Genomic DNA, 20,729 nt, shown 5'->3' with positions numbered 1-20,729 from the left:
TATTACAATTATTATAAATTTAAATTATAAAACTTATAAAACTTATATTTCTTAATTCCTACTGATAAAAAATATGTTAATATATATTAATACAAATATGTTATTTACTAATTATGATACTTCTTATACATATTACAATTATTATAAATTTAAATCTATATTTTTATAAAACTTATATTTCTTAATTCCTACTGATAAAAAATATGTTAATATATATTAATACAAATATGTTATTTACTAATTATTTTATGTTGGATACTTCTTCACTTATTAATATGTAATTTATATTTGATTATGCATATACACGAATAAAAAACCGGCTGATAAGAGCCAGGCACGGAAAATGCAAAGTGCAAAAATAATTGTCTTCAAAAGAAATTAATTAAATAATTGATAATTAAAAATAATTGATAATCAATTAATGATTAATAATAAACCATTGAATTAAAAACAAATTAAAATTATCAAAATTAATACTATTAATAAATGTAGTATTATTGAGTTATTTATTTAGCATTAAATTGATGATGCATAAGAAAATCAAATAAAATAAATTGTAAACGCGGTTTCAACAATAAAATCCTCGTAGTCTTCGATAATCCATCATAACGCTTTCCGAAAACTTATCTGGAGCTTTAGAGCTCCTTGAGAAACAGTCCGAATTTTATTAATTATAAAATTCAAAGATGGGATTCAAATTCAAAATTCTGAAAATGGGATGTTAAATTTATTCGTAAATGTATCTGAATTACATTTCCAAACGAAACTATATATAAAAAAATCTATCCTAATTAGATCTCCTACATTTAAATCTCCAGACATTTAAAATTAATGTGACATTAAAAAATAAATATCTGAATTCTGCCTCTTAATAACAGCACATTGAAATTATATGATCAGCGAAAATAGATCCTTTGATTATTCCTTATCAATAAAAAGACACATGTCATGTCTATGTCAACTTTGTGGATAAGGGGTTTTTGACGAAGGTAGGTATTGAGGGAAACTAAAAGTCTTTGCAAAGATGGAGACGTAAATGTCAGAACCCTGTGAAAGATTCAAGAAAAGATCAACCAGCGAGAATATTCCTTGACAGATTTTTTAACATAAAAGGACGTCCATCGAAGAATCAGAGAAAATAAGATTTTAATTCGTCAGATTTAGTCTCTTTCTAAGTTATTATATATTAAAAATTAAAGCAAAAAAAATTAACATGTGATCAACAAAATGAATATGTATGTTAAAAATATAAACTAGAATGAAAAAGTTTCTTTATAATCACCATGTCACACATATACAGGGTGTCCTAGACCACCTGTACACCCCATTTCTTTCAAAAACTAAGCATTTTAGAGAGAAAAACGTTTTGAACAAAAATTGTATGGTTTTGAGGGGAACATAAGGTGGTGTCATTGGTTTGACCTTGGATAGCATCGTTAAGGTCAAGTCAAGGACACCTTTAATTTCTTAAATGGAATCCCCTATTTTTATTGCATATTCTTATAGCTTATCCCGAGAGCTTTCCAAAACACTATAATAAAGTATTTATTCATTAACTACTTTTTGAGTTATTTTATATTTTAATCTGACATATTTTGATATAAAAAATAAAATATCTCGTAAAATATTTAGTTCTCGATAATCTTACCGTAATACTTTTATGTACAGAATAATAACACAAATCAATCAGTGTAAAGAAAAAACCAAATAATTGTTTAAAAAAATACATTATAAATAATTACATACTTTTTCTTAAAAACAATTATTTTTTTTACACTAATTGATTTGTCTCATTATTCTATACATAAAAGTATTACGGTAAGATTATCAAAAACTAAATATTTTACGAGATATTTTAATTTTTATATCAAAATATGTCAGATTAAAATATAAAAAAACTCAAAAAGTATTTAATAAAAAAATACTTTATTATAGTATTTTGGAAAGCTCTCGGGATAAGCAATAAGAATATGCAATAAAAAATAGGGAATTCCATTTAAGAAATTAAAGGTGTCCTTGACTTGACCTTAACGATGCCATCCAAGGTCAAACCAATGACACCATCTTATGTTCCCCTCAAAACCATACAATTTTTGTTCAAAACGTTTTTCTCTAAAATGCTTAATTTTTGAAAGAAAAGAGGTGTACGGGTGGTCAAGGACATTCTGTATATATGTATATGTATATGTGTATATATATGTATATATATACCCAGATAGCCAAGTCTGTTCGAACAGATTTTGCCAAACGTCTGCTACAAATTTTTGTCAGCAGAAAGATTCCAGATTGTATACAAAGTCTGTTATATCAAATAATAATAGCAGAATGTCAGCAGAAATGTTACAAAACGTGCTGACATAATTTGACAGCAGATCAGTAGCAGAAACCGAGCAGGATTTGCATAGAATTATTATAGCAGATAGCCAGCAAAAACAGAGCAGAATCTGCACAACGCAATTTGATGTCAAATTGATAGCAGAAATCAAGCAGGATCTGCGCGCCCGCAATCTTTTTTTATCAAAATATGTCAGATTAAAATATAAAATAATTCAAAAAGTACTTAATGAAAAAATACTTTATTATAGTGTTTTGAAAAGCTCTCGAGATAAGCTACAAGAATATGCAATAAAAAGTAGGCAGTTCCATTTAAAAAATTAAAGGTGACCTTCACGTGACCTTAACAATGCCATCCAAGTTCAAACCAATGACACCATCTTATGTTCCCCTCAAAACCATACAATTTTTGTTCAAAACATTTTTCTCTAAAATGCTTAGTTTTTGAAAGAAAAGGGGTGTACGGGTGGTCTGGGACACCCTGTATAATAGCAGAAGCAATATCCAGAAAAATTTTGATGATCATAACTTTAATAGAGATAAAGCAATATTCCAACATAAATATATTAATATGCCGATATGGAGTTCCTCTTTAAATAATTGAACCTGAGCTTGTTCCACGCAGTGAGATAATTACTAGCATGTTCCTTTATTATAGCATGTAATTAACGAATTAAAAGCAAAAAATATACAGAATTAAAACATTCAATAAAGAATAAGTTCGTGAATACACAATCAAAAAAAATCTGCATATAATAAATTATACAATTTTTAAGCATAAATATAGATTACCCCTGTTTTGCAGATATTTTCCGTACTTTTATATATATTAATTTTCAATGAATTATAATTAAAAAAAATAATTTAACAAAAGTTTGCCTCAGCGAATCATGTTAACCAGTATATTATATACTGATATAATATTATATATGCAATACATGTTTCGCAATATGAATCAAGAGATATAGTATTGTGTAAATTGTTTCGCGTCAAATTACGCACAGCAACAACGAGACAAATCATGTGTTTACAAGAGCTGTATGATAAGTACCCGTGTTTAATGACTGATAGCGCCACTGACTCAAAATCTGTATACCATTGTTTAACGCCATCTTTCGAACGACGCCTGTCAAAATTTCAGACAGATTTATCGAGTAATTTTGTTTTGAAAGCTGTTAAAAGTGGGCAAGTTTGTGTTTGTTTGCAACCATGGAAAAAGAGCAATATCGGTCAGTGATTTGATTCTGGTCGAATTACGCTACGAATTGCCTCATCCACTTTATTCTCCAGATTTGGCGCCCTGCGATTTCTTTTTGTTTCCAAACATGAAAAAGTGGCTTGGCGGAAAGCGGTTCACGTCAAACGAGGAGGGCATCGCCGAAACAGAGGCCTATTTTGCAGAGTTAGACAAATCACATTTTTTGAATGGCTTAAAAAAGTTGGAATATCACTGGACTATGTATCGAGCTGAAAGGAGACTATGTGGAGAAATAGATAAAAAAAAATTTTTTTTTAAATGCGTTTTCTTCCCTAACACGGGTACTTATCATACAGTCCTCGTATACGCGAGTCGCCCAATTGCGAGAATTTTAAATTATCGAATTTCAATATTAGCTGGGCCAATCGAGTTCTTATTAAACTTAATCGATAGCTTGGGTCTGAATAATATATAATAAGTGTCTTTATTATTATTCCACATATATCATGAATGGAGATATTATGATGCAAAATCCAAAGAAAATTTTGAAAATTTTCATTCATGTCAAAAATATGGGATAAACTGACGATTGAAAATTGACGTTAATTAAAAGTAATTAAATTTAATGCCAAAAAAAAACTTGGCACCATCATGTGGAATTATTTTCACGTATTTTAAATTGTATTTTAATTTACATTTTAAAGTTTTAGTACAATACCTGAAGATATATATTAATAATAATTTTTTATCAAAATTAGTAAAACATTATTATTTATGTTTATAGCAGCGCCAAATTCTTTTGCATTAAATTTAATTATTTTTCATTACTTTAATTGTATTAATTTATATGATATAATTTATTTATTAATATAAGTAAAATATACAATCATATTATATTTTATTTAATAAAACAATTTTAATTTAATATAATATTGAAACACATAATAATAATAAAAAAATAAAATTCTATAATATGTATATTTTTTATTCTCAATAGCACAGTTTTCTGATATCATTATTTTTGTAGAAAAAATAATAAAAATTTAACCGATAAAATATACACATTAAAGTAATATTTTTTTGTATAATAATTTCTTGAATGGACAGCTGAACATGGCGTCTTTTTTGAAATATACATTGAAGTACACACATACACAAAATAAATAGAATTAAAAAAGAGTTACCATTTTCTCAATACAAGTATTTTCGACAAACTTACTCAATCAATAAAAACAAAAAAAACAGAATTAAAAACTTTAGAAAAATTAAATATGCACCACGTGAACTATCGTGCAAAATACAATATTTAAAAAGAAAAAGAAAACATATTTTTTAATACCTTTGCGAAAGGAGAAGACACACATAAAAAAAAATCAAATTATATATATTTCTAAAAAAAATACGGTATTATCAGTTGTATACACATATATGTTTTAAGTACATAGTGTCAATCATATAAAGAAAAATGCTTTATTTTGATAATAAATAAGGCAAATATAATTTTAAACTATAATTAGTATTGAACATATCCAATTCTATCTAATCTTTATATATTGTACATAATATTAAAATATTCAATTTTCGTTCTCGCATAAAAAATTGAAATTATCTTAATTATATCCAATTTCTATAGACTTATGCAATTACAATAAATATGTACACTGTATTATCATTTAATTAAAGAAAATAAACCAAAGTTTATTCATTATTCTTGTGTGCATAGTAAACTAATATAATATCATATAGGTATATATATATTTTACTTAAATAATTGAAATTATTATAAAATATATATTTTTCTCTCTCCAATAGTAAGACAGCAGTGTATATTGTATGTGTTTCCAGTTTCTGCATTTTTAAGAAAATTCATAGTTGTTCACAATCGAAAGTAAATTATGACAAAATTGCATATTATCGATAATGTTGAAAGAATATTAGAATTGTTGAAAACAGATTTCGAAAAAGTGGAAAATACGCTGACCATGACCGAGGGAAATCTGAAATCCTCAGTAAAGTCTCGAGTACGCAGCAAAACCGTTCTCGCGGAAATACGTCCTTGACCCTGACCTAACGACAGAAGGTCTCACAGATCTTTCCATGGCAATTATTTATTGTGTCCTTCTTACGCAAGCATTTCATAGTGAGCATGATTCCAAAAAGCGGTACATACTTAATGCCTGTCATTTAATGTGCATAAATTGTATGAAGCGGCATTCAAAGATCGATCCAAAAATAAACGCGACTCACGCGAAAAATGTTTCATCTCGAGCGATGAATAAAAGCGTGTTTCAGATAAATGTCAAAAATATACGATCGGGTTCTTTACCTACTGCGCTACATCAGGAGAGTGCAATAAAATTTTGAAGATCGATTATCGATTATCGGGAGCGAGTATGTAACGTTGAAAATGTTTAAAATAATGCTGATGCAAAGTGCTTGTTACCCAATATAAAATTTTAAAGGAAAACATTTCGGTTTATATCGAATGTTAAAGCGCCACAATTTTCACGTGTGCACAGCATTACATTCTTCTCTACGACAGGCAATTTGCAGATCGAATATATAAATCGCAATTAGCCTTATTCTGAAACAGAACAAAATAATTCCAAAAACACAATCAATATATCATAGTAAATATCTCTTTTTTTTACGTCGAATAATTTTATCTCTTTGTTAATCCGTTTTTCCAAAATGGAAAGATCATATATCATATAATATGTGGTATAATAATATAAAAATTAATTAATAAATAGTTTTACACATTTATACGCGCGCGCAAAATCAATAATTCTGATTTTATCACAAAGTATGCTCAAATTATTTCCCTTAAATCTTGTTGCATATTTATTAATTTATATTACAATTTATAATTTTATTAAAATATTAATGGGGTTAATATTTTGTGTATGTGTGTGCACGCATAATATTATACCAAATATTAACTCCGTTATTATCTTAATAAAATTATAAATTACAAATTATAATGTAAATTAATAAATATGCAAAGAAATCAATGGAAAATAATTTTAGGGCAAAATCAGATAAATATCTCATCATTCTCTCATTAAAAATGTTAACGTACGTCAAATTAATATGCATTTTATAGTTGTATGCACGTTTTACGAGAAAAAAGTTTTTGATAATAAATCATGATCAAGAAAATTTCTTGTGAATTCTGAATATCATTGAAAAATACATGGTCAAGCATATTGCTCATTAACATATAATTCTAAGGTTTCAATAACAACATTTATACGAGGATGCATATTGATGTAATATTCTATGCTAATTGATTCAACTTAACGTAATTATATTAATATTGAGTATTAATATTCTTCAGAAAAAATGAATAACATTAATATTTTTAGATGGCTCACAAAATATATTGCTAATTAAATAATAATTAAATAATTTGGAAAAAATAAAACAATTAAAACTAACAATTTAACAATTAAAATTTAAACAATTAAAATTAAACAATTTTTTGATTATAACAATATTGATTTTTCAATAACATCCACGATTATAGCAATAACAAAAAAAAATAGGTAAAACTGCATAATAACGGACCCAGCTCCAATAACCTTGACCTTGACATATGTTGTCAAGCTCACTGTCCTGAGTATTCTCCAAAAAGTTTTAAGCGTCGCTCGTTGTTTATTAAAAAGTCATTAACAAGAAAAGTTAACTAAATAAAACGTAATTTTTCTGGTACCATGTACATAAACTTTCCTTAAATATATCCACCCCACAATTCTTGTGTGGATTGGAAAATGTATGCATGGACGCAGTGGGTTCCGCCCCCCTTACGGGGGGGCTCCACTTCTGAAAGATATAACCTAACCCAAACCAAATTGTAGTTTTAAATTAGAAATAGGTTTGGGTTAGGTTATATCTTCCGGAAGTGGAGCCCTCCCGTAGGGAGAGGGGGGGGGGGCGGAACCCACTGCGTCCACGTATATATTTTACAACGCCCCAGGTAGCAAGGTGTCGTCATGATAACGTCATTTTTTAGTCACTGGTTACGTCAAATTCACTTTTGAAACGACGTAAAAGTGACGTTAGAATGACGGTTCTAAGTCACAGACTGTTGACGTCATATCTATGACGATAAAACGACGACATTTCTCTAATATAAGATGACGTATAAAATTGGTGAACTTTGGCTACTTCTCAAAATTTTCCGTTCTTTCAATTGTACAAATCCATTGGATTTTTACCTCTTTATCAAATAGAATAATAAACATAGAATTATTATAGAATATATTAATGGAATTACAAATGTAATAAATATGATTTCATATACAGGGTGTGTCGAAAGTTTGGATACACTCAAATATCTCGTAAACATTGCATTTTAGAGAAAAATATTTCAGACAAAAGTTGTAAGGCTTAAAAAGACACAATCAACGGTAATAGCTGTTTGACCATGGATGGCGTTGCCAAGGTCAGATCAAGGTCAAATTGAGCTTGCCAGCAATCTGCCAGCTTAATCGGTAATAAAAACTCTTGCACCAAATTTGTAGCCTTTTTGCTGACAATAATTTGTAGCAAGCACTTGGCAATATCTGTTAGAACAGACGTGGTTGACTGGGTACATATTAGTCATTTATGCCTTTCAATACTCAAAATAACTGCTATATTTTTTAAACTTTTTTTGTTAATAACTTTTTAATAAAAAACGAGCGACGGCTAAAACTTTTTGCAGGTTACTCAGGATCATGACCTTGACAACATATGTCAAGGTCAAAGTTATTGGAGCTGGGTCCGTTATTATGCACACAGTTTTACCAAAAAATATTCGCTCGTAAAAATAAATCTTATAAATGTAAAAGAAATATTTTTGGTGTAAAAGTTGTGATATATCAGAAGAAGATATGCTTAACATATTACATGAAGAATTAATTCGAGATAAGCATAGCCAAATTTTTTAAGGTTATTAAATAAAAAACAATTTAATAATTTACTTTAGTTAATTGAACCTCTCATTAAACGATAAGAGACACTAGCGTCAAGTGTATATAACAGCCAGATCGACCGTATTCTATATATGAGCCGCTCAATTCAGAGTACCTTAGATAATAATCTCCTTAGATCTAATATGATCTTAGATCCAATAGAATCTCACTAACAGCTGGACCGATCGAATTATTTGATCGATGGCTTGATAATTATATTAATTATGTTATTTATATCAAGTTAATTATAATTATGTTATTTATATTAAAATTAATTATATTAAGAAAGTGTCTTTATTATTGCTCTATATGTATCATATGAAAGGAGATATTATGATGCAAAAAAGTCTGGAAAGTCTCAATGCAAAATTTTCTTTTAAAAAAAGAAATGCCATCGTCATCTCGTCTTGAAGTACCTGTCCGTTTCTATTACACACAGCGGTCCTTTCCTGTTGTATACGGTCAAATTCTGTACGTTTGAAGCTTTTCACACAAGATTAAAGTGTGTTAGTGTATATAACAATTATACAACAATTATACAAATTTATAAATGTATTATAAATTTATCAAATTTTTAATTATTGTTTATTGAAGACAAGAATATAAAAATCGCATTTAATATTTAGGCGTTATCAATTGATAAAATAGCATTGCATAATTTTTTAATCACAGAAAGTAGTACTAACGATCAAATTCCGTGCGTTCAATTATAGCAGAAGCAAGAAAGCATGTAATTTTTTTTTTGCGGAATACATCAAAATGAATTATTATTTATAATTTTTTTGTATGCCATTATTCGCGTTGAATGATATAAATCAATAAAACTAGCTATATAGGTATAAATTATTAGATAATATAAACCAATTGTAAAAAATATTAGAACGGCAAGGTTCTAACAAAATTTTTGTGTTGCTGCAATAAAAATATGAAAAGAATATAAAGACTATTTTTGTAAAGAAGGGATGGGGTAGTTTGACAACAATGCAATATCAAAACATAACATGTAAATATAAATATTGTGAACTAATTTATTTTGTGTATTTATCTAAATAATGGTTCGCGTATAACTTTTAAAATTTTATCTTCAGTATTTTCATGTTTTTTTCCATTTTGAATCCGAAATTTTAAGAAAAAATTTATATTGTTTTCTTTATGTATCTGATTTTATTTAACATTTTTTAAATATTTTATGTAATACTGAAGTTTCTGGTTTTAATAATATATCGTTATCATTAGTTCTCTTCCTCCTTTGAAACTTTGATCCTATTAAATTGATTCAAGAGTCAAAAATATTATGAATAGTAGTAAAGAACATGTTTTTTGGATTTTAGATGACAAAGGAATAATTCTTGTGGCTTTTTCAAATGTCGCAAAATAATCGTTACATTTTTAATTGTCTCTGTTAAGTAATGACTCTTACATTTCAATAAATAGAAATCGGCTTTCGATAATGTAATGTAAAATAAACAATGCAAGCGGGCTAATAAGAGTCAGATTAAGATTATGCACTTAATATTTTCATAAAATAAATAATTATTTATTTGTAGAAAAAAAACAATATCTAGTCATGATTTTATTGTTCTTGACACATGTTGTCAAGATTATAACTCTGAATAAGCTTCAAAAAACTTTAACTATTGCTCATTATTTATTAAAGAGTTATTAATAAATAAAGATACATGTACAAAGCGAATCTTGAAAAGTTCAATATTGAACATAATTTGCATAAATATTATTACACATACATATGCACATATGCATACATTTAGGCAAACATTCACGCGAAACAAAATGTACTTCATATTGTTCGCTTTCAATGCGAGATATTTATAATTATACGATTTTACATAGGTTTTCAGCTTGTCGCATAAAAAAAATTCACTCCATATTGCCTCTAGTGCTTTCAATGCAAAACAAAATCTATAATTATAGATCCCGTTTCTCTCGCATAGAGTGATGTAAGATAAATCTTACTTCGCGTAGAAAATTCCAAATCTATAGATTCTCCCTATATATTTATTTGGATAAAGTTCCGAATAGGTGAACCCTCCGATTTTTTTGAAACTACACTATTTTTTGTATTTTTTAACGCTGATTACAAATATGATAATGAAAATTTGCGACAAGGTCATTTTCAAGGTCAAAACTCAAAAAAACTGAAAAAATATAACTTTTTAGACATTATTTCAATAAATATTGATGTAACAAAAAAATGTTTCAAATAAAGGTTGCAGTTCTTAAAAAAATACATTATTTATGTTCTATAAATTTTTTGCGTGAAACTGAAAGTTTTCGAGAAAATCGATGTTAAAGACTAAAAACGGCGGGTGAAGTTCCGAAAAACTAGACAAATAGGTTTGCGTGGAACTTCGCTCTGCGTGGAAAGTTGCAAACCCATGTGGAACCTCGCTTCGCGTGGAAAAGTGTATGCGTGGAAACAGTGGGTTCCGCCCCCCTGCGGGGGGCTCCACTACCGAAAAACTAGACAAATAGGTTTGCGTGGAACTTCGCTCTGCGTGGAAAGTTGCAAACCCATGTGGAACCTGGCTTCGCGTGAAAAAGTGTATGCGTGGAAACAATGGGTTCCGCCCCCCTGCGGGGGGCTCCACTACCGAAAAACTAGACAAATAGGTTTGCGTGGAACTTCGCTCTGCGTGGAAAGTTGCAAACCCATGTGGAACCTGGCTTCGCGTGAAAAAGTGTATGCGTGGAAACAGTGGGTTCCGCCCCCCTGCGGGGGGCTCCACTACCGAAAAACTAGACAAATAGGTTTGCGTGGAACTTCGCTCTGCGTGGAAAGTTGCAAACCCATGTGGAACCTGGCTTCGCGTGAAAAAGTGTATGCGTGGAAACAGTGGGTTCCGCCCCCCTGCGGGGGGCTCCACTACCGAAAAACTAGACAAATAGGTTTGCGTGGAACCTCGCTCTACGTGGAAAGTTGTAAACCCATGTGGAATCGTATATGTACTGCAAAGTACATGCTTAGATGGGAGAACAGATATAAGATTTAGATTCCATCGTTTTTGTTGAAAACTATCGTACGGTAAAAATTAATAAGACATAAAATGTTTTTCTTTGTAAGATCTAAAATTGTTATGGGTTTTTCATGATTTTCACTATGAAAATGAGAGATGCACCAATTTTCATTATGATATTCGTAATCAGTGCATCAAAATACGTAAGAATACTGAGTTTCAAAAAAATCAGAGGTGAGCACTTTTCGGAACTTCACCTGCCGTTTTTATTCTTTAACATCGATTTTCTCGAAAACTTTCAGTTTTACGCAAAAAATGTATAGAACATAAATGATGTATTTTTACAAGAACTACAACTTTTATTTGACACATTTTTTCTTACATCAATATTTATCGAAATAATATTTAAAAAGTTATATTTTTTCAGTTTTTTTTAGTTTTGACCTTGAAAATGACCTTGTCGCAAATTTTCATTATCATATTCGTAATCAGCGTTCAAAAATACAAAAAATAGTGTAGTTTCAAAAAAATCGGAGGGTTCACCTATTCGGAACTCCACCCATTTATTTTTCATGTTTTTGACATTTTTGAATATTCTATATAAAGTATATCTGTATGATGCCTGTCTATGCCTGTCTATTCGTGTGTATGCGTAATAATATCTATATAAACTATATATGTCCAATATTGAGTCTCTTTCATTGTGTGTCAATCTACCTCGCTTTGCATGTATTTTCATTTGTTAATAACTTTCCATAAGCGATGAGCAATAGCTATGTAAAATCTTTTCAAGATTACTCAAAGTTATGGCAACATATATAATATAGGGGAAAGTAGGGTAAAACCGGGTACCTTTTTGGATTTATCTTCCTACGAAAAATCAGAGGGCAAACAAAATTCTACTGACCATTAGTAATCTTTAGTGGACCTTGAATTAAATGAGAAAATGAGGCTAATTGCTGAAAAAAAATATTTGGTTACCAAGGATAACAAGATTTTTTGAAGAAATCAAAATACCCGGTTTTGTCCCACCGATAGGGTAAAATCGGATACCCATTTGAAAGCATGTAAAACACTGTGCAATTACGAAATCTTGATTTATTTTAATCAAAATACAATATAAAAATGTATTCTATAAACAAAAATCATAAACAAAGACATCCTCTTGCTCTACATTGCTACAGGACTTTCTTATTTAATTTTTTAACTTTAGGAGTCTCAAAAAGATTTTCTTTTTAGTAATTTTTTTTCTGAGTGGCGGTCTTCATTTCCAACTGCTTTTTGTAGAGAGAGAAAGTCAGGATAACAGTTTTTCCTCTTTTCATTATATGAGATATGTAAGTACCCGATTTTACCCCAACACGAAGAAAATAACGCGGCGGTTGTACATTACGGCGTACAAAGCGATGATCAAAACTAGTGCGATATACTCTCTAATATATACAGAATGCAATGCTGCATTTACCAAAGTAGATGCTTTGTGCAGAAAATGTCTATAACAACTCGATTGTTGCCCCGATATCGATCTCTTTTGGCTCGAAAACTGTGAACTTCTCTCAAAAAAAAATATCGTGTGCACATGGGCACGGTTCATCTCGAAATAATGGCATCGATCTACAACTAATAACACGAGTTGGCCAAAGATAGTAACACTTATCACGAAGAAACAGAGATACTCGGTTTGACCCGCCTATCCGGTTTCCTCTATATTATACATATAATAAAAATATTTACAAAGCATATACAAAAAACAAAAATTTTAAAACATCACTCTCTATTTTTGATTATTTCAAACATCGATACTATTTGCAAAAATTCGAGAAACAGATAAAAAATGTTACATGCATGAAAAATCTAAAATTAGACACATATATTTTATCTTATAATTTGGCAAATGTGTTAAAATATGTGTAAAAATTTTTCATTGCACTCACAGGTTTGTATAGAACCACAAAGTTTAGCTTTCAATTGTATTATTATTTTATATAGGGGAATTATATATAGGGGAATTGTATATAGGGATATTATATTATATAGGGGAAAGTTGGGTCAAACCGGGTAGGCGGGTCAAACTGGGTATCCCTGTTTTTTCGTAATAAGTGCTGTTATCTATGGCAAACTTGTGTTATTAGTTATAGATTGGCGCCATCATTATTTTAAAACAAACCGTGCCCATGTGCACACGATATTTCTTTTTTAATAGAAGTTCAAAGTTTTTAGCCCCAAAAAGGTCGATATCGAGTCAAGAATCGAGTTGTCGTGCACTTTTTCTATATAGAGCATATGTTTCGGTAAGTGCAGCATTGAGCATATTAGAGAGTATATCATATTAGTTTTGATCGGCACTTTGTACGCCGGAATATACAAACGCCATATTTGTTACTTTCCTTGTGTTGGGACAAAACCGGATACTTACACATCTCATGTAATGAAAAGAAGAAGAACTGTTACCCTGACTTTGTCTCCCTACAAAAAGCAGTTGGAAACGAAAACTAACACTCAGAAAAAGAAACCACTAAAAAAAAACTTTTTGAGACCTCTAAAATTAGAAAGTTAAATAAGAAAGTCCTGCAGCAATGTCGAACAAGAGGATATCTTTATTTGTGATTTTTATTAATAGAATACATCTTTATATTGTATTTTGATTAAAATAAATCTAGATTTTGTAATTACGCGGTGTTTTGCATATTTTCAAATGGATACCCGGTTTTACCCTACTGGTAGAACAAAACAGGATACTTTGACTTTTCCACAAAATCTTGTTATTCTTGGTAACCAAAATTTTTTTTTTCAACAACTAGCCTTATTTTCTCATAGTTCAAGGTTCACTAGAGACTACTAACGGTCGGCAAAATTTTTTTTACTTTCAGATTTTTTTGTAGGAAGACAAATCCAAAAAAGTACCCGGTTTTACCCTACTTTCCCTATATATATATATAACTTGTCCAATTAATCGCAAGTAACTAATTAATAATGTTTAGTTTTAATAATATTTTTAATGGAGATAATATTTAGAATAGAACGATGTTTATATAAAATCAGCTTACACAAATATTCGCTCGTCAAAAACCAATAAAAGCGACAATGCATTTATGAAAATGATGCATATAACATTTCGCATAAATTTAATAAAATTTATACCAATAAATATCAACGACAAAGCACTAATATTTATTTTTCCATATGTTTCAAACAGATACATTTTACTAAAAGTATTTTTACTTTCTTAAAATTTGTAAATGTTCTAAATATGTGTAAATAAAAAAAAGGAAGTTTCTTTATTGTTAGTTCTCTTTCATAAATATAATCAAAATCGCCCTTTTACATCTTTAATCTTATATGCAATTTTAAAATCTTGACACGATATACTAATTTTTATTATTACTGAACGAAGAAACTTTATTATGTTTTGATAACGTTTCGGCATCACTTACAATAATATGTAATAAAAAGTGGGGATTCCTATTAAAACAAATATTAAGATAACCTTATATAATTTGACATAATTTTTGGAAAATGACAAAATATCAACATCATAATTTCCTCTTGAAACCAAGAAGCTTTTGTTCAAAACATTTTTTTTACAAAACTAGTTTTTTAAGATATTTGATATTGCACTTTAATTGGCATTTAAAATGAGACACCCTGTACATTGAATCGAGATCTTTTTTTACAGGAAGCACTTGTCAAAAGGTTAGGACCCAATGCCCACGCATTCACAATGGAGATCACACCACTAGCCCCACCATCCGTACAATTGGTACCAGCTAAGGAATACAATGGTGCACCTATAGGTACCAGCTACGATATCAAAACTTATGTCGGTGAGCAAAATAAAGCTGCTATTTTTCTTAGGTTTTATTTTTACTCTGTTTTGACGAATTCACTTTGATCGAAGAAAAGAAATACAATAGAGCATAATAATAAAACGTGATTGAAAAGTAATCGCGAACAAAATAATGTGAAGGAAATATTTGTGTAAATTTGGTACACTATACACATACACTCCATTTTTAATAAAATGTTCTCAATACAGGAAATGATATTTCGCTTATAATTGCTTGTAGTAACAATATTCGTTTATAGTTAAAGCCATAAAAACACAGCACTTTGAAAAAACGACAATCTCCTCTGATTTCAAAATAAAAAAAATCGCTGATATATTATACAATACCGATTAAAAGTATTGCATCACTTATAGAAACAGGGAAGTCGTTATTTTAATAAACAAAAAGATATATCAATATTATTAACTTATATTTTATTACTGTTATTTTATGTTTTAATATCGTAAAAATTAAAAATTATAACAAATATTAAATTCATGATTCTTCAAAATGGTTTCTCTGGCAATCATCGGATATTAATCCAATAGAACTATTGTGGGATGAACTTGATGGAAGCGTCCGAAAGATGAGATTAATTAATCAAAAACAACGGGCGGAATATTTGCAAATATGCTGGAATCAAATATTAGTAACAACTTAAAAAAAACTATTGTTAGGAATAGCAAGAGTATATACGACAATAGAAGGCAGAGATTCTGACTAATTTAAAAAATAAAAAATTTAATATTTCTATTATTGTTTGTTATAATTTTTAATTTTCACGATATTAAAATATAAAATAACATTAATAAAATATAATTTAATAATATTAATATATGTTCTTGTTCATTAAAGTAATGACCTGTTTCTATAAAAAAGATGCAATACTTTTGACTGGTACTGTATATTTCATCGATTTTCAGAATCGTTTGTAGTAACTTTTCTTCGTTTGTATGTATAGTGTGTAGTTGAATCGCTTAAAAGTTACAATATATTATCGTAACAAATTATTATTGTAATATCATGCATAATATAAGTTATTATATACTATATACCAATATAACAAATGTTAAAACCAGAGAGAATATACATATATCACAGTCAAGTTCTCAATAATCTGACCATGCTACCTGACTTAAATAAAGTGGAATACTGAATAAGAATTTTTCCAGCAAAATAACATAATAAACTAATCTAAAAAACTGATGTACATGCAAGTATTGTTTTTATGTATATTCTATTCATTAAAAAATCATTAAAGGAACTTATTAAAGAAATCGTCTAAAGGTCTAGCCTTGGCTGGCTACCTTCTCTAAAGGAGTGTAACCTTTTCAGTTACAATGAGTACCAAGATACAAGGGAATAGTCCCCCAGATTCTCTCCTCAAAGAAATGTTATGATAGAATCAGATGAAATTCATTATTTTTACTTAGCTGAGCCTTGCATAATTACTTTATAATGTAAAGAAGCAGAGTTATAACACTTTTTTTTTTTTTTTTTTTTTTTTTTAATGGCCTGTAACTCGTGGCAACGGCGTTTTTCAAAGTTGTGCCTATTGAAATATTTGATTTACTCATTGCACCCTATCAATTACCACATTTTATTTTTATGTAGCCGTTTCCTATATGATTTGAGCATCTTTTTTTATGTGATCAATAATCTGCTTAAATTTTTAATAATTTTCTGCTCATCTCTCTCTTGTAATCGTAAAAGTTGAGGCGGAAAAAATTGATCATTTTTTAATAATTGTTAATAACACGTAAGAAAGAGCTTTAAAAAACCATAAACTCAAATATTGGAAAGCCAGCTTAAATAACTTTTATCTTATCATCAGTTTTTAGAGTTCTTCACATTTTTTAGTTCATATCTGTTCATCTTTTTTCCTTTTAGAAATAAGCAGAGACCTATTTTAGCCAATTTTTGTCTTATTAATCAATTACATAATCCTCAGTTTACATAAAAAGGAATAATCAATTTTCATAAAAAAGAAAATAGCTTATAAATCTAAAAAGATTTTGATTTGTGGCATAGATTTGAGAGCGAGGTCTTTTTCCGATAAGATTTGCTCAATTATTTCTACGGATGAATTTGTGGCTTGATTCCCATTTAGCACCAGTTTTCACCTTTATTGCATCCCACACATCGTTAATATTTCATGTGGCGGACTTTAGCGGAGCGGGCAGATGAGAGATTACACCGTAAAGCCACGGTCAGAATGGGCATTCGGGTGATCCAGCGAACCGTGAAACCACCTTTACCCTCAACAACTATGTACAGTGTGCCTCCGTCTCAAGTACCATCGATCGGCTCGAGAATTCAAGGATGCAAAACAAGAGTGGAATTTGCAGAAAATGAAATCATCGAGGATGATGGTGGGTTGCGATCATGGCGTCTAATAAAGTAGATATTACTTAGATTTCAAAGTTTATTTATTTTTACTTTATTTTCTATATCTATATTTATTTTCTATATATTATTTATCTTGTCTCTTATTTGTCTTATTTGTGTAACAAGTCTTTAATGTAATGTAACATTGTAATTGCAACCCGTGTTTATACCCGGATCTTTATAAAACAGAACTTGATTCCAAACTTTTCAAATAATATGTATCTTTAATTTGATAAAAATCTGCTGATATTCTCCAATAAATTTTTATTGATAAACCTATTCATATTAAACATATTACCTATCTTGTCGCTTATTTGTCTTATTTGTGTGACAAGTCTTTAATGTAATGTAACATTGTAATTGCAACCCTGTATTTATATCCGGATCTTTACAAAACAGAACTTGATTCCAAACTTTTCAAATAATATGTATCTTTAGAGAGTTTGATAAAAATCTACTGATATTCTCCAATAAATTTTTATTGATAAATCTATTCGCATCTGTCACAAATGCAAAAAATGAATCAGAATGAATGAGCCGCAATTTTACTTCTATTTTTGCAGAAAATGTAGGACCACGTGCAGCGGTGGAAAAGCCATTTTTATTAAGTGACGGCCGCATCGGATTGGAAGCAAGACTAGATCGTGCAATTTATGCTCATGGAGACTCAATCACTGTCCACATCAATGTCAGCAACAACAGCAGCAAATCCGTAAGAAGAATAAAGGTATAAAATTCGCATTTTACATAGTCACATTTATTCTTATTTGAACCAAACCAAGAGCTGTTCTAAGTAACAACAATTAAGTGATTTATAAAATGTGTGTATTTTCTAAGTTATTTTGATTATTGAGATAAAACAAAAAATTTTTGTTTGTTTATTTAATTCTTTGAGGGCAACAGACGTATATATACGTTTTGAAGCTTTTTAAAAGATGACAAATATATATGTATATAAGTTTTTAACTTTAATCGATATAATATATGATAGAATATATAGAATATACAGGATGTCCCAGAATTAGATCGACAAACATAAAGTGGTTATAAAGGACACCAAAACAAGTCAATTCTGTCAATAAACCCGTGTCCGCAAATGAGCCGTTTGGTACTAGAGAATCAAAGACTAATAAGGGCAAAAATCTTCAAAAAAAAATTTTTTTTTTTTTCAAAATTTTATTAATATGATTAAATAGAAGTATTTTTAACATAAAATTTTTATATAAAACATTTTTTGATATCTTGAATAATTTTCGAGATACATCAAGAAAAGCAAAAAGCAGAAAGCCGCTCTACATATGAGATTTCACCTCTTAAAATCATTTTTGGACCGCAACTGGAAATTTCTAAATTCATCTATTTACCCTCCCTATACATGTGTGAAAAGTTTCATCAAAATCAGAATTTTTGGGTTCGCGAGATTCCTTAGTCTTTGAGTCTCTAATGCCAAAACGGCTTATTTACGGATACGGGCAAAATTGGCTTGTTTTGGTGTCCTTTATAACCACCTGAAGTTTATCGGCCTAATTTTGGGGCACCCTGTATATAGAATAATCGGATTTGGAATAAGTCACACTCACATAATTAAGTTTTGAAAGCATTTTTACTGAAAGACGAAATTTGGATTAATATCACAATTGCATCACGCGAAAAAAAAATCCCGAGGCTATATATTTTTAAGTCAGATCGTAGAAGGCTGGATGCTCAGAAATACGGTATGACGAAGATGGGTATTCAACTATGACTGTTGTGTGTATCTCGACTGTTCGTTTTCGACTAACTGTTTCATAGGGACGTTTTCCATAAGTCTTTAGTCATTGCTCATGCATTCCATTGGATACATAGCAAAATTTAATGGCGAGAGGCGTGTTTGAGAATGGAAGGTCTCTTGAAGATTTTGGTATTAGTGGAGATCTTTGTTTTAAAAAGAAAATTTTAGCCAATGGAGAGTTCGTTACAATCGAGTGAGGTTAACCTTATCCCTAAAAACTTAATTGATTTGTCTCATTATTCTGTACATAAAAGTATTACGGTAAGATTATCGAAAACTAAATATTTTACGAGATATTTTACGAGATATATTAAACGTATTATATAATCTATAAAAAATTAGGTAGTAAAATTAATCTGGTTACATCTAATGAAAATTTAATTATACACAAGTGCAAAAATGTAATATTACAAGGACAGCAACAAATTAATTTTTTCGTCAATTAAAATATGTCCTAAATTGTTTTATACTTTTTTAGGTACAGAAAAGAAACAAAAACAATTTCTTTTAAATCAGAACAATATTGATGTATATAAGACAAAAATTATTTATTATGGAGTTAAAAATTGGTTTGTGCAAAATTTATTTTTCTAGAAATTCAATTTTTGGCGCGTAGTCGTAATAATCAATAAGTATAATATATATACATATTTTTCTTGTTAAATTAATCAATAATTAACCAAAGAACATTTATACTTCTCCAACAATGCAAGAGACTTCACTAGCAACCTGATCATCATTTTCAAACAATTAATTTTTTTCTACTCCAAAACATCATCATCATCATCATCATCATCATCATTGGCGTGACAGCCCTTTGTGTGCCAATGCCTGCTCCAGTTTCCGCCTCCATACTCTCCTGTCCATGGGCACACTTCTCCAGCCTCTGACTCCAATGGTGGCGGCATCCTGTTCAACCCCATCCAGCCATCTAAACCTTCGTCTTCCCGGTCGTCTGCCCCCACCCACTTCACCCTGTAGGATTCATTTTGATGGGTAATCCTCTGGTGCTCTTTGTATATGCCCTGCCCATCTAAGCCGTTAGACCTTTATGTATGTCACGATGTGATGACAATTATACAGCTGGTATAATTCGTTATTATATCTTCGGTGCCATATGCCACCGATGCTGACCTCTCCAAAGATCCTACGGAGTATTTTCCTTTCGAAGATGCATAGGAGGTTTTCATCCTTTTTGCTCATTGTCCATATCTCGCAGGCGTACGTTAAGACTGGTTTTATCAGCGTTCTGTATATTTTAATTTTTGTTTTCCTGCT

The 20,729-nt window shown here is 29.7% G+C and overlaps 2 protein-coding genes across 8 annotated transcripts in view; one reads left to right on the top strand and one right to left on the bottom strand.

The window, feature by feature from the left end:
* Positions 1-20,729, bottom strand: part of LOC115233218 (14 kDa phosphohistidine phosphatase-like) — a 154,874-nt gene that overhangs the window by 98,224 nt on the left and 35,921 nt on the right. The window lies entirely within an intron of this gene.
* The window catches only part of LOC115233216 (phosrestin-2-like), a 110,929-nt gene that overhangs the window by 60,822 nt on the left and 29,378 nt on the right, over positions 1-20,729 (top strand). For all 7 annotated transcript variants that reach the window (XM_029803527.1, XM_029803524.1, XM_029803525.1 and 4 more), the window contains 3 exons: positions 15,142-15,289; positions 17,464-17,664; positions 18,244-18,407. In XM_029803527.1, the coding sequence (XP_029659387.1) occupies positions 15,142-15,289; positions 17,464-17,664; positions 18,244-18,407 (513 nt within the window). The remainder of the gene's footprint in view (positions 1-15,141; positions 15,290-17,463; positions 17,665-18,243; positions 18,408-20,729) is intronic.

The sequence above is a fragment of the Formica exsecta genome, unplaced genomic scaffold (genome assembly GCF_003651465.1).
Source record: "Formica exsecta isolate Colony F162 unplaced genomic scaffold, ASM365146v1 scaffold164, whole genome shotgun sequence".
Classification (NCBI taxonomy): Eukaryota; Metazoa; Arthropoda; class Insecta; order Hymenoptera; family Formicidae; genus Formica; species Formica exsecta.
The sequence above is the reverse complement of the archived record's forward strand: the minus strand, read 5'-3'. Positions and strand labels throughout refer to the sequence as shown.